The sequence below is a fragment of the Hetaerina americana genome, unplaced genomic scaffold, assembly GCF_022747635.1.
Source record: "Hetaerina americana unplaced genomic scaffold, ioHetAmer1.1.p SCAF_1, whole genome shotgun sequence".
NCBI lineage: Eukaryota > Metazoa > Arthropoda > Insecta > Odonata > Calopterygidae > Hetaerina > Hetaerina americana.
Window position 1 is genome coordinate 34,350,578 of NW_027286069.1, and position 13,812 is coordinate 34,364,389.

The 13,812-nt window shown below is 35.8% G+C and overlaps 1 protein-coding gene across 1 annotated transcript; it reads left to right on the plus strand.

The window, feature by feature from the left end:
• Positions 1 to 9,773: 9,773 nt before the first annotated feature.
• Non3 (Ribosome production factor 2-like protein Non3) lies at positions 9,774 to 13,319 on the plus strand. Its single transcript, XM_071599546.1, has 5 exons — positions 9,774 to 9,879; positions 9,962 to 10,094; positions 10,170 to 10,329; positions 10,434 to 10,864; positions 12,962 to 13,319. The coding sequence occupies exons 1-5, from the start codon at positions 9,857 to 9,859 to the stop codon at positions 13,145 to 13,147; spliced, it is 933 nt and encodes a 310-aa protein (XP_071455647.1). The 5' UTR covers positions 9,774 to 9,856; the 3' UTR covers positions 13,148 to 13,319.
• The last annotated feature ends 493 nt before the right edge of the window (positions 13,320 to 13,812 follow it).

The window sequence follows — 13,812 nt, forward strand, 5'->3', positions numbered from 1 at the left end:
TGTTGGATATTGGGTTATTTGCATGCAGTCAGCTAAAACCAATTCATCCACGTGTACACTTTTTTGAAACACAAGTTTCTGGTTTTCCTGAAAGCCAGTTTGCACATAGTAATGCTAAGAGTAGTAGCGGTAGGTTAGTAAATACTCTGGCAGGGAATTAATTGCTATTTCCTCCTACTAATGAAAGTTGAGCAATTGGTGCCCTTGAAGTTACTAAGGTACAAAGTTATTGCCTTGGGTGATGTGAGCGTATTAGGATTGGATTGGTACAGTGTCTGGTGTACTGGCATCTCTCACTTGTGCTTTAAATCTTAATTATGCATTTTGTGCCATTCAATTGCATAATTAGATGTCATTTTGAGAGAAATTCGAGTAATGTGGGGGATTGAGTTATGCGGTGGCTATCGTACTGGCTTCCTACCCAGAAGGCCCGGGTTCAAATCCTGGCAGCGTCGAATATTTTTCAGCAGTATCTCGATCCCTACTTGAGGTGCTCTGTGGAGAGCACTTTGAGTGAGTACGCCATCCGTTAGATGGAACGTTAAGCTGCGAACGCCTTGGCGCCTTTCGTAAAAAGCAGGCTAATGCCGACACTGGGTTCTCTCCACCCTTCATCCTTTCCTGTCCATCCCTAATGGCACAAATGACCTCAGCTGTCGGTCACCTCCCCTAAATACTTACTCAAGTAATGTACCCCATCTGTTGGCCATGATGCCCATGACCTACAATTATGGTTACTTTTTGGATGATAATGTCAATTCCAGTCTTCTCTCTATGCAATATTTGTTCTTCCACTAATAATAATAATGTTTATGGTTCCTAAAAGATATGTATGGAACATGTCACATTAATTGCAAATATTGCAGACGAACACAATTCATTGCTATGGGCAAATTCAAAGTTACAGTCAGAAGTAAAAAAGTAAACAGGAGCAGTAACAGCATACACACTATGTGTATGAGAATGACATTATTTGTCTACAGAGAGAGAGAGTTGACTTAATCCACTTCATAAAATTGAGGTGGGTTATTTGCATGCAGCCAGCTATAACCAATTCATCCCAGTGTACACTTATTTGAAACCCAGGTACATATGTGGTTTTCCTGAAACTCAGTTTTGAGAAGGCATGTACATAGTACTGTCAAGTGTAGTATTAAGTTAGTCAAAACTTTGGCAGGGCATTAATTGCCTGATAAGTGCCTGATATATTTCAGACCTAAGTTACAAAGAAAATACTTTTTCCCATAGCTTTCCAGGTAATGTTATCAGGAATTTCACACCAGCATAACAAGAGTTCATAGCAAACATAGCATAGAGTCGTGGGGAGTTATCCTTAAGTCATTACAATTCCATCAATAATCCCAATGATTCTCACCCGGTAAAAAAAAGTAACTCAATACATGGTCATGTACCTTTAACATTAGCATGTCCACATTTTGTAAAAATTGCATAATCAAAAATCATCAATGAATGATTTCACATTAAACACTATTCATGCTTTGCTTGGTTCATTATCCCACTCATAAGAGATTTGGTTGTGATTTCCAAGCATACTTCACCTGATTCTATTGCTTAGAAACAAGTTGCATCCAGTTATTCTTCTGTCTCATAATTTAGCTCGTAATGTTTCATAATATTACAATTTCAATTGTAAGTAACTAAGACATTCAACCAAAGTCTAAACATTATTCAACGAGATCTTTTTGGTGAAGAGTGATTATAATTTTGTTATTCGTATAATTCATTGTCCAAAAATTTACTTTCATAATGTATTATTTCCTTAATGCGTAATTTATATATGATATAAGTTTCATTTATTTGACTCCATTAATTACATTAGGGAGATCCGTTGCAAATTAAAACAATATATCAGTCAAGGCCTATATAATGCTGAATGAGGCTTATTGCTGTTCTTCCCTATATCTCAACCAGAAGATATTGAAGAAAGTCAGTTTCAAAGGAAGGTGGATCCATAGCCCTAATGATCCAGTACTCTAATGGAAATAAACACTAACGGTGTTGCTGTCACTTTGAGAGGAGATAGCTGAATAACTTAAAAACACTGTCAGAAAAATTGAAAATTCCAGTTTGTGCCATCAACTTGTTGGTACCAGAAAAATTGCGGATGAGATGTGCTTCTACATTGTTGCTTCCAAGACTGCTCATACCACAGCAACAGGATGTTTCATGGAGGGAAATAAGTTAAATTCACTTTATCATTAATGAATGTGACCTGCTTTATTATGTGTTGTGACATTTTCAGTTCCTCTTGGATCAGTTGGAAGGAAATAAAATGCCTTGATGTAGCACCATGTAAACAAATGACTGCACATTTCAAATGTGGTTCCATAATATCTCTCAAAAAGGAATGGGAAGTGCATTCTTCACCCTCCCATTAATCCCAATGCAGCCCCATGTTACTTTTTTCCTGTTCCCCAGGGCAAAGAAACACCTCAAGGACAGCAGTTTTAGTCACCAGAAACAGATGAAGGTGAGATGAATATGTATCAACTGGCAATGGTTGCTGCTGTAGCAATACAGGTGACAAATCAATGCAACTTGTTTCACATGCTCATAATATAATAACCAAGAATATAGAAAAACTAAATATTTGCCTGATAAATAAGGAGAGTAAAAATGTTATGATCATTCTTTATTGTCATACATAAAGGGCATATGGTTACAGTGTCCTACTACTACTAGATTAAGGCAATGGGTTTCATTAATAGTGCTGCATGAGGGCTGAAATCCATGTAAAATTGACTTTAAAATTCAACTTTAACCTTTTTATTGCTTAACATCAATTGTAATATCATTATGTGTATGAAGCTGTAACCAAATCTGTTAAGGATTTATTTTAGGGAAAAAGCTCTAATACCATTATAGAAACAACTAATAATGCTAATTTGGTCATCGTGCATCCTTGCCAATTCAATTCATATATGGAGTGGTTGAAACTCGGTGACTTAGGCCCGATGAAACCGCTTGTCATCAAGTGTATGTTTTGAATGCTTGTGTGACGTGATTGTATAATGCTCATGATATATTTACCAAATGCAAAGAAAAAATTTTATGTTCTTCCTTGGAATTATGCATTTTAATTATGTCAGTGTGATAATGATGTGTCACTGTGCAGAAAAGTAAAGGCACTATCAGTAAAAAAGAAGGTAAAATTTGTGCTATTACAGATGAGTCAGGAAAAATATTAATTGGCCTAGGAAAGATTCAAGAAAGATGGAAAGAATCATAGAGCATCTATATGGTAAAGATAGACATATTTAGCCAGCAACTTGAAGAAAGTGAATATGATGTGGATAAGGATAGCTTAGATCCATACTTGATGTATATAGCTTAGAGTCATAATTGATGGAAAGGGTATTAAGGAAATTGAAATCTAATAATGCCATGGGGGTAAGTAACATTCCCGCGAAACTACTTAAAGGTTTAGGAAAACTTAAGGGAAAAATTTTTATGGACTTATCTTTAGTATTTATTTGGATTTTGTCAGGTCAGCGATAGTTCCCAACCTAAAAGAAGGAAAGGCTGCCATATGTTGAGGACTATAGGGTAATAAATTTGATTCTACATGCAGCTAAGGTGGAATGTAGGCTCAAGGATAAGAGGATGGAGAGTAGGGTAAATGATTGCTTAGGGGATGATTAATTTGGATTCAGAAAGGGGAAAGACACATTTGATGCCATTTAGGTAACAGGGTCACTAATAGAAAGGAATATTTGTTCGTTGGTCAGACTTAGATAGGGAAAATGGGGTAGAATTAATCAATTCATCACTGAATTTGGATGGATGGCTGACATATCCACAACCTGTACATCTTAGACTGTACAGGGGCATGTGGCAGATGGAGAGTTGGGAGTGTTAGGCAGGAAGTTAAAGCAGGGTTGTCCATTATCACTAGTCCTTTTCTATTTTATGTGGAAGAAATGGTGAAGCATTGGGAAAACTGGAAACAGAATTGGGGATTTTATAAAATCAGGTTTGCAGATAACGAGGGTTTGATTGACCAGTCAGCCAAGGAGGTACATTCATTGCTGAGGACATAAGAAAATCAATGCGATAGGTATGGAATTAGAATCGATGTAGATCAAACAAAGGTGATGAGGTTTTCAAGAAAGAGGAAGGCTAAGTTAAACATTAACATAAGAGGGCAAAAACTATAACTGGTGGACAAGTTTCTTGGAAGTGTTGTGGCCCAAGATAGTAAAAATATTAGGGATGTAAGAATTATAATTGTTTTTGGCAAAGAAGCTTTCGCAAGGAGTTGGGAATTGATGACAGGAACATTTAGTAAGGTTGCTAAGAAAATACTATGGAATAGTGAAAACTTTAGAACTTTTAAAACTTGAGTGAGAACTTTAGAAAAACTTTGATGGAGGTGTTTGAATGGTGAAATAATTAGAAAGGAAATCAAATGAAGCACTAGAAGAAGATGGTTGGCGAGGAGAGAAGGTTGATTGAGAAAATCCAAATGAGACAGGTAAGGTGAATTCAGAATATTTTGATTGGGAATGGGCTATTGAGCTGTGATAATAGGAGGTCATTAGGCAAGTGAAGTGGGGTAGGGAAGGGATATTGAATGGAATGGAGGAGGTAGGATATATGCAGAATTGAAGAACCATTAACTGCGGTTTGGGATTAAGATATTTATTGAAGGGAATAAACCTTTTACAAAAAGAAAGGCAAAAACATAGATCAGTTCCACTATCATATAAAACAATTACATACAGGTACAAATTACTTAAAGATACATACTCATTATTGAGAATTAAAATATAATATAGAATGTAAGAAGAATTATGATTTGCAATGCATGCTAAACGTTTTCAGATGGTTCATGTACATACCTAGTTAAATTAATTAATGTAGACAAAATATCAGTAATAAATAGTTTTCAAAATTTAAAAATGGAAACAATGTAAGAAATATTTGTAACAGGCAAGCAGTAGTAGTAATTTTAGGTGAGGCCACCGGCAGCAGAGTTCATTTCCGCCATTAGGTTGGATGGGAAAGGAAGGGTGGAGAGAAACCTGGCATTGGCATTAGCCTACACTTAATTGGAAGGCACCACGGTTCAATGTCCCATCTGATGGATGACGTATTCACTCAAAGTGCTCTTCACAGAGCACCTCAAGTAGGGATCGAAATACCACTGAAAAATATCTGTCGTCTGGCATCAGTTAATAAAATAAAGTTGTGTTATTTATCTGCTGTAACGATTCCTTACCAGTTAAGCACATTCTGACCTTAACTGTGAAAATTTACCATAATCCGATTACAATCCAGTTTCTTTACATAATTTTTGCTGCAATTTCTTCCCTCCAATTATAATTTTCAGTTCAAAGCTGAACCACCCAGGAAAACTACTAATTTTGTAAGTGTTAATTGGAATAAACAACTGGATGCCCTGATATAGAATATCATAAAAGTAACTAAAAACCTAATTTGTATCACAATCGCTTTCTGCAAGTCATATTTGCACAACATAAAATCTATTACCTGAAATGGACATAGCAGTTAAAGGGAAACATAAATAGTAGGATGATGGGGATCACATGATAGTAGAGGATTGTTATCCTGGGGAATGGAAATGTAGTCTGAATATGTGAAAATTAGGTCTAATAACTTTCAATGATAATTACAAATGTGATTGACTTGTTGAAATTCCAAGTATCACATAGAGTATATCAGCACAGGAGCAGGCAGAGAGGAGTTTAAACACGATGACTGTTCTGCAAAGTTCAGTAAATCCTAAGAAAAAACTTGAGGTATATTAAAATCTTCCATTAGTAAATCCTCCAAAGAATTATCTGGTTCAATGACATTTTCATTTGCCTCACAATAAGCATGATATGAGTCTGTTGAGCAGTATGAAGGCAAGTAAACTGTACCTATCAATAATTTTGATCAGAAAGGAATTGAAACAAAGAAGGATTAAAGATTAAGTTCATATTCCACTAAATTGCACAGATATTTAGATGTCATTGCACTCATCCACTGCTGCATTTCGAGCTAATAAAAAACTTCGATCTATCCTGTAGATAATGAATAACAGATGATAGCACTTTTCCACTTTATAAATTATTGATGATTATCCATTATATATCCACTTTATTCCACTTGATGATTATCATGTGGAAAAGTGCTACGATCAGTTATTCATTATGTTCGACTTCCACCACATCACGCCTGAAGCTACCTAATTTGTTTTTCCGTAGATGCTAAAGTCACCAAGGCTTGATTTACTGCTTTAATATTAGGATTACGACAAGTCTCAGTGAGGGCAATAACATCAAAATCACAGTTTAGAACCGAGTCTCTCAGATAAGGTAACTATGTGCACAAACTTCGAACATTTTGGTAAGACAAAAAGATATTTTTATGATACTGGCTTAATGAGTTTTTGAGTTGATGATTCTTGGATATCCATGTTGATATTTAATGGTTGTGAGATTTACCATTCTTTTGCCTCTCTTCTAAAACCTGGTGAAGATGATTCAAGTATTCCCTCTCCGCCCTTGTTTGGATGGATGGAAAGTCAGGTAGTTTCTATTTGATAGGTAAGGCTGATAAATGCTGTGGTGTTCAGTCTGTGTCCATTCATACCCTACTTTAAATGGTAGAAAACTTGATAATAACTGGTGCAGATTTTTTAATTCTTCATATTTAATACCCCCTTTTTTAATACAGAATATGAATATTCCAAATTTTTGTCATCATACTCTGCAACTTACTAGTGTTTAGGTTGAAGAATACAAAATGGAGTGGAGATAAAATAGCACTGACTCTGGCCTTCTTTCAGTAGATGTTAATAAGGGGGTCCACTCATGTGTAGTCAAGTAGTTTGCAGTTTTTAAGGTTTTTATTTGTCAAGAAAGTTAATGTACAATATATTTACATGAGATAGGAAAGGTTTGGATTTGACAAACACCCATTATAGGCCGAAGCCTCTTCGGGCAGGAGAAAAGACGAAAGTTTAAGTAATATAGATGCGGTTGCATGTTGGCTTAGTCATAAAAACATTGAATGATCGCTGTTTCTATTTCTCTATTTCTCCGGGGTGGCATTTGGCCTGGCATTCACCCGAGGGAGTGAGGAAACCCGGAAAAACCTCACTCAGTCAAAAAATGTCTCAGTGTAGTCAAAAAATGTACTAAATAATGTGCCCAAAAAGGAATGGCAGTGGAATTAAAGCAGTCAACATGGGCTAGTCCATTGTGGGCATGTTCACACTCATAGTGAGAAATCCTTTGAGAAGTTGATGATTTCCGGCATTCTGTATGGAACTTGCTGCAATTCATTTTGAATAAAACTTCCTACTTTTATGTATTTCCACAAATACCTGGACCATAATCTTGTCCCATAATGTGGACCCTGGAACGCAGGCCCATGGCTCACGACCCTTCAGGCAACCACCACAACCCTACCCCTGATCCCTCCCCTCCTTACCTAAATGGCCCATTTCCCTCCCCTTTTCCTCAGCTCATTTTGTGTGTAAGTACCTCACAGTTTGTATTTGTTCCTGAAGATGACGTTAATTGTCGAAACCATGGTTGTGTGAAATATAGGAAATTGTGGAAATATACAATGTACAAAGTTTTATTCAAAATGAATCCATTGAGAAGAGAAGCTATTGGATAGCATATCCCTCTGTACCATAACTGGGCATAACTGTTATAAGCACCTACAATGAGTTTGCTTTGAATTTTTGCAACAAATTCACTTCTGTGTCCTAACCAATAAAGATCATCTTATGGTTTTCACTCATAAGTGGTTCGATTTGCATCATTACTTTTTTATTTTAATAATTTAAATGAGAGGTTATCATTCAGTCATGCCTTTTCGAAGTTTTTCTGAGATCTTTCAGGACTCATATTCACTCACCAAAATGAGTTTCACTCCCTAACATACACTGGCCTAATACATAGCAGATAATCCGATCACATGGTACCAAAATTATAGATAGCTTTGATATCCCATGGAATATTTCTAATCTATTTTACACCATCCTTTAGGGTATTCTGATGTATAATAGTCATGGTACTAAAATGTACATATTACAATCTGTACTTTCTGATAATTTGATTTACAGAAAGACTAGTGCTATGTGACAGGTCATGGGGTGCAACACTGATTTTTTATTTGAAAATTGAGTTAAATGATTTTCACTCTTTTCAGATCAATACATATCCTTATTTGGTTCAGCTTTGAAATTTAGTTCATTTTAATACCATAAGGAAAAATTGTGGGTCGCGGTAGTCCAGGGGGTAGAGCGTTGGACTACTGACCAGAGGGTCCCGGGTTTGATTCCTGGGCAAGCCTCTCTGGGCACCTGCAGCTCCACCCTAGGTATTTGATTTTTCAGGTACCAGATCACCCTGGGAAACCATAGCCAGCACAGGGAAAGGAACTGGCCCTACCACCCTGAAGTGAGAATTTTACCCGCCGTTGGGCTTAGTATTGGGTGAACTCTACTATCACCTACCAAACTGACCTTTGGGTTGATTACTGTGTTTATGGTTTATAAGGAAAAATTAGGGTTTTTTCAGGGCTTCGCCCATTATTTTTAAAATCTAATTTATTAGTCTTCTTCCATATATCCTTCTTCTTAGCAGAGCCCACCTCTAACCATGTCACAAAATCTTATACATTCATATTTGGCATGGCTAAAGATCTTTGGATAAAACCTGGGGCTAAAATCCTTTGAGATTATAAAAAAATATCTATGTAGAGAATTCCCAATCAACCGATTAAATAAGGGTGTGAGTTTTTATGTCCTCTTGTAATATAAATTTTTCATTTCTTTTATTTGTTCAAAGAGAAGCTAATATCGATTTTCTTTCTAATCCTTATATTTACAGGTTGTGCTTTTGGCATAGTACTTCATTTTATTTGATCCTTTGATCTGATAACTTTGGAGGTTTGATAGGTGTGGAGAATTGTGTGATTAAATGTTTCTCGTGTGCAGCAATAAGCATCTTATTTGCTCCAATAGAAGTTACAGGTTGCACAAGGGTAATATTATATCACCAAATGCTCTGTATACTACTATCCTTGAAACCTATTCAAGCATTTCTGCAACCATGACCAATAGTAACTTCATTATTTATTCATAGAGTACATCATGTATTAGTTATGGTTATGTGGCATCTCTGAAGATAGTATTAATTTCTAAATCAAGTGCTATTTGGCTCTAAAAAAATCTAAGCAAACCGGAACAAAGAAGAGCAAAACATTTATGGCCCTCTTCCCCAAAGGTAATATGTTATTTAACTCATTGCTACAATAATGATAGATTGCTACATCAGAGAATCCTTCCATTCAGAGTTCCCTCACATTTTCCTGATGAATTTTGAGTCTACTAAAGTAATTTTCGCCATATTTAAACTTAATTAATATGGCTTTTATAACAGGAAATAAAAATTTTGAACTTTGCCCAAATTTACATAGTACCCTGCAAGCTACCGCTAGTATGTGGCAGTAGGTAATTAACACCAGGCATACACAACAACAATTCAGTTTTTCTTAATTTTTAGTTGATATATGTATACAAAATAAGTCGAATCTGGTAGATCGCAGGAACCTTATTTTTATGTACTACGGTAGTAAGTGATATATACTTATTGTAAAAGAGCGTGGCTTTTAGTTACAAGGAGGTCATTAACCGAGTGATTCACTGGAGTTTTATAAGTCCCGCCGCGTTGTCGCCCGAGCCAGTTTGTTCGACGCATCGATTATCGCTGATAACAAATGCTCGACGGAAAGCATGGTCTGGATTTGTGTCTCACGAAAGACTCGAGACATTGTATAGCGGAGTTTCGAAGAATAAGCTGGCCTAGAAATGCCAGTTCTACAGAGAGTGGTGTAAGTAATTTATGCAGTAATGACAACTGTATTGTGTCATTTTTAAATGGAAATTCGGGCTTATTATGTCACTTTCTTAAAGGAAACCCACCACGAGGAAAGGAAAAAAAGTTCTCCTAGCACGGGAACCAAAGGTTATTGAAGATCCTAAACGCGCGTTGTTGATTAGAGGAAGAAAAACCAATGAAACCACCACGAATATGTTGAAGGATATTGTAAGTTTAATTTTCTACTCAAGACAGGATTTCCTCTCGTCGTGTGATGTCTTGACATAATTTATTTTTTCTCAGTATTCCATGAAAAAACTTCATGCCATGATGCTCAACAAGAGAAATGACTTTATGCCTTTTGAAAACATAGTCCCTGTGGAAAACCTGTTGACTAAAGAGTGCTCTTCTCTTTTCCTGTTTGCATCTCATAACAAGAAGCGTCCCAACAATATAATTTTTGGTGAGTGAGTATAGCCACACATGCACATTTCATTCGCTGAAACTAGCTTTTGCAATAGTGGTGTATCGGTTTTCCAATATTAACTCATTATTTCTCATTTACAGGCCGTACGTACGATTCTCACCTTCTTGATATGGTAGAAGTGGGTGTGGAGTCTTACAGAGGTTTAAGCGAATTTCCTGGGGAAAAGGTGATGGTTGGCACGAAGCCCATAATAAATTTTATTGGAGATTTTGAAAGTAATTTGGATTTGGTCACAACGAAGTCTCTTCTGGCGGATATGTTTTGTGGTGAACGTCATGTCAGTGCTGTATCCCTCGCTGGTTTGGAGCATGTGTTGACCTTTACATCCGACGTCAAAAGCGGGAAAATCCATGCCCGAAGTTATAGGATAAGGCTTAAAAAATCAGGACAACGAACACCGCGTGTTGAACTTGAGGAAATAGGTCCGTCCTTCGGTTTAGTTTTAAGAAGAACGAAAATTGCATCAGCAGACCTCATGAAAATTGCCTGCAGAACTCCGCAAGAAGCGAAGGTAACCCTCGTATTATAGTCGTAGTCCTTAAATAAACCTAAAGGCTTGCAATTAGATGGGTAGGGGACATCCGAAAGTTTCTGGATTTTTTCTTCCGAATGAATCTGTTCGTTAGTCTGTTGGCTGTATGGTTCTGTATGGCTGGTCACCTATCACCACTACGACACACGCCGTAGGTGTAACACGATTTCATGTTCTTTGCTACGTGTAAAGGGTTATATTTAAATAATCATATGGTATTCTTTTGCGATGTTGGCCCTAGGTCAAACTTTCACTCCGGCATCAGGTTATCAATCTGATAAATTGTTTGTGGCAACTCTCAGAAGTATTTGTTGCATTCCAATCTTTTAATTCTTTCGTAGTTCATTTCGCCGACGACTTGCGTCTTGTAAGTCATCATTAGCCGTTATCCGTAATTCCTTACATTCTGGTATGTGGACAAACTACCGTGTTTCAAGGTGTCTAATTATTTTCAGGCTTCTTCTTGTTTCCGCTCTCTTCACTTATTTTTTAAAATTTCTTCATTTGTCTCTCTCTCTATAGTTTTGATTACATGATTAGGTACTTTTTAAGGATTTCACTTGGCGCCCCTTAGTACTGTTTTCGTTTCTAATATTTTTGTCCAAGGAGTATTTTAGTGTGTTGTTATGGAGGTAATTAGAGTTCCTTGATAAATATTCGTCTTTTCATAGTAGGGTTCTTTAGCATGCTGTGTGTGAAGTTCTCGATTCACTGAGAAAAAAGAAGTCACTGTGGTTTTGGCTTATGACTGATGATATTTACTACCCCTGTGTTAAAGCAGTGTTATCATGGACACATTGAGAAACTGCATTGAATATATCGTATAATGAAAGGGCATAAGACAAGCCTTTTCATATTACTTATGTACTATACGTGCATATTCAGCCTTATTGACTGTATCTGGTACAGCGTTCAGAAAATAAAATAATTGAAGATTTAAATTTTCTGTAGGAACATAGTTTCAAGTTTAAATAACATTTAATTCCCAAATTTGAAACAGGGTCAGATTTTTTTATAAATTCAAAGAACTATGGGAGATATTGTGACAGTAACTTTAACAGAGCCTCTGTAGATTGACGGGTGAAAGCACTCGGCCGGCCCTTGAGAGATCCGGGTTCGAATTCCAGTCAAGTTGAATGATTTTTACTTTTTGAAATTGTTGCATTTTAAGGCATTCATAGGTCTTGTTTTTTTCTGAAATATCTCTTTTTCATATTCCAAGTGTTGATTCTTCATTTTGTGGAAGTTTCACATTTGTAATACCAGGTGGAAAATATTTTTTAGATAGTTCAGGACTTCAAAAAGGAATGCATTTATTTCATATCCAATCAAGCTAAACACTATTGAAGGGATATCATTATGTTTAATTAATTTTCATACAGTTTCTTGTATTTTCATCACTTAGATTTCGCATACATCAAGAAAAATAATACATGGATCTGTTATGCCTAGAATGCTAGCAAAAAAAAGGATTATTTGGTGATTCTGTGTTTTGTAGCCACATTCATCAATATTCATTTGCCTCCTCATGGCATCTCTTGTCATCTTAAGTATTCGTCTTCATTTTGTTTATAGATACTTGTGTATTAACTTTTTACTTTATGTGTGAAGTAAATTTTGTGTGTAAATATAAATGGGAATGGTTGTATTTAAGCTGTATAACTCATAACCTAGCCTCAATTCCAACTGTTTAGGATATTAAATTTTTCTTTTGTTATATCATATTTTTTCGATAGGTTGATCGCAGTGGTATCTAAGAGCTCACAGCCCTAAATCGTGTCCATAAGAGATTAATTTTCAAGTTGGAAAACCCTGTTTATTCAACTCTTATGATATGATTTTGGAATCTGACTTACCCTTAATTAAGCATGAAACTACAGAATAACAAGGATAATTAAACCCTATTTTTATTCATATTTTCAAAAATATTTGTCCTTAATCTTTTATTGAAAGAGAAGGATTAAGGAGTGCATTTACTAGCACTTATAATGCTGTTTGATTTTGATTGCAATTGTTAGACATAGTATATTATTACTAGAAGTAGGACTATAATTAATTTTGTTTTACATTTTTCAGAACCGGCCCAAGAAAAATATTACGAAGAATGTGCTAGGTACAACCCTAGGAAGGGTTCACATTAAGAAGCAACGAATAGATAAACTCCAGACAAGGAAATTAAAGGGTTTACGTAAAACTGCCGAAGAAAGGAAAGCAGAACGAAAGGCTTTGATTCAGAAAAGGAGGAAGATGCCCAAAAGTTAGAGTGAGGTGAAATGAATATTTGACATCAAAAGCTTAAGGTTATGATGGTGCATTCAGAAATTTTCTGAATTGTACTGATTTATTCACTAATCTTGCACAGTTTCATTGAAAGTGACATTGCCAGCAATTTTGATAATAAAGTTGCAGAGAAACCCAAATGTGTCTTGTACATTTATTAAATAGTATTATCTATGATTAGCAGTATTTGCCATCATGTCCACCCACTACTTTGTTTGTAGTTTTTTTAAACTTCTTTTGGTAAGAACGTTATTTATCTGGAAATCTATGGATAATTGAAAAATTAATGCATATTTGCATTGTTGATAAAACTCTGGTGACATAAGAATTGTGTCACCAGAGTTTAAGATGGGCTGCTCCTAATATGTGTGGAAAGAGAATTTAAAATATGACATTTAAAGTAGATTTGAGATCATGTATGCAGGAGTATGTGTTTAGCATACTGTAATTTTAAATTTAAGTAATGATTGTTGGCTGATTAAATTCTTCACCCAGTGTTAAATATTAATTGTTATCTTTTTGAACAGAGCCCTCGCTGGTCTAGAAAATTATTTAAACCCCAAAATGGAGTACATTTTCAATTAAAATTAAACTCTGAAGAAAGTGAAGAGTTTTAGTTAAAAGAAAGCTCAAAGAAATTGGCACTG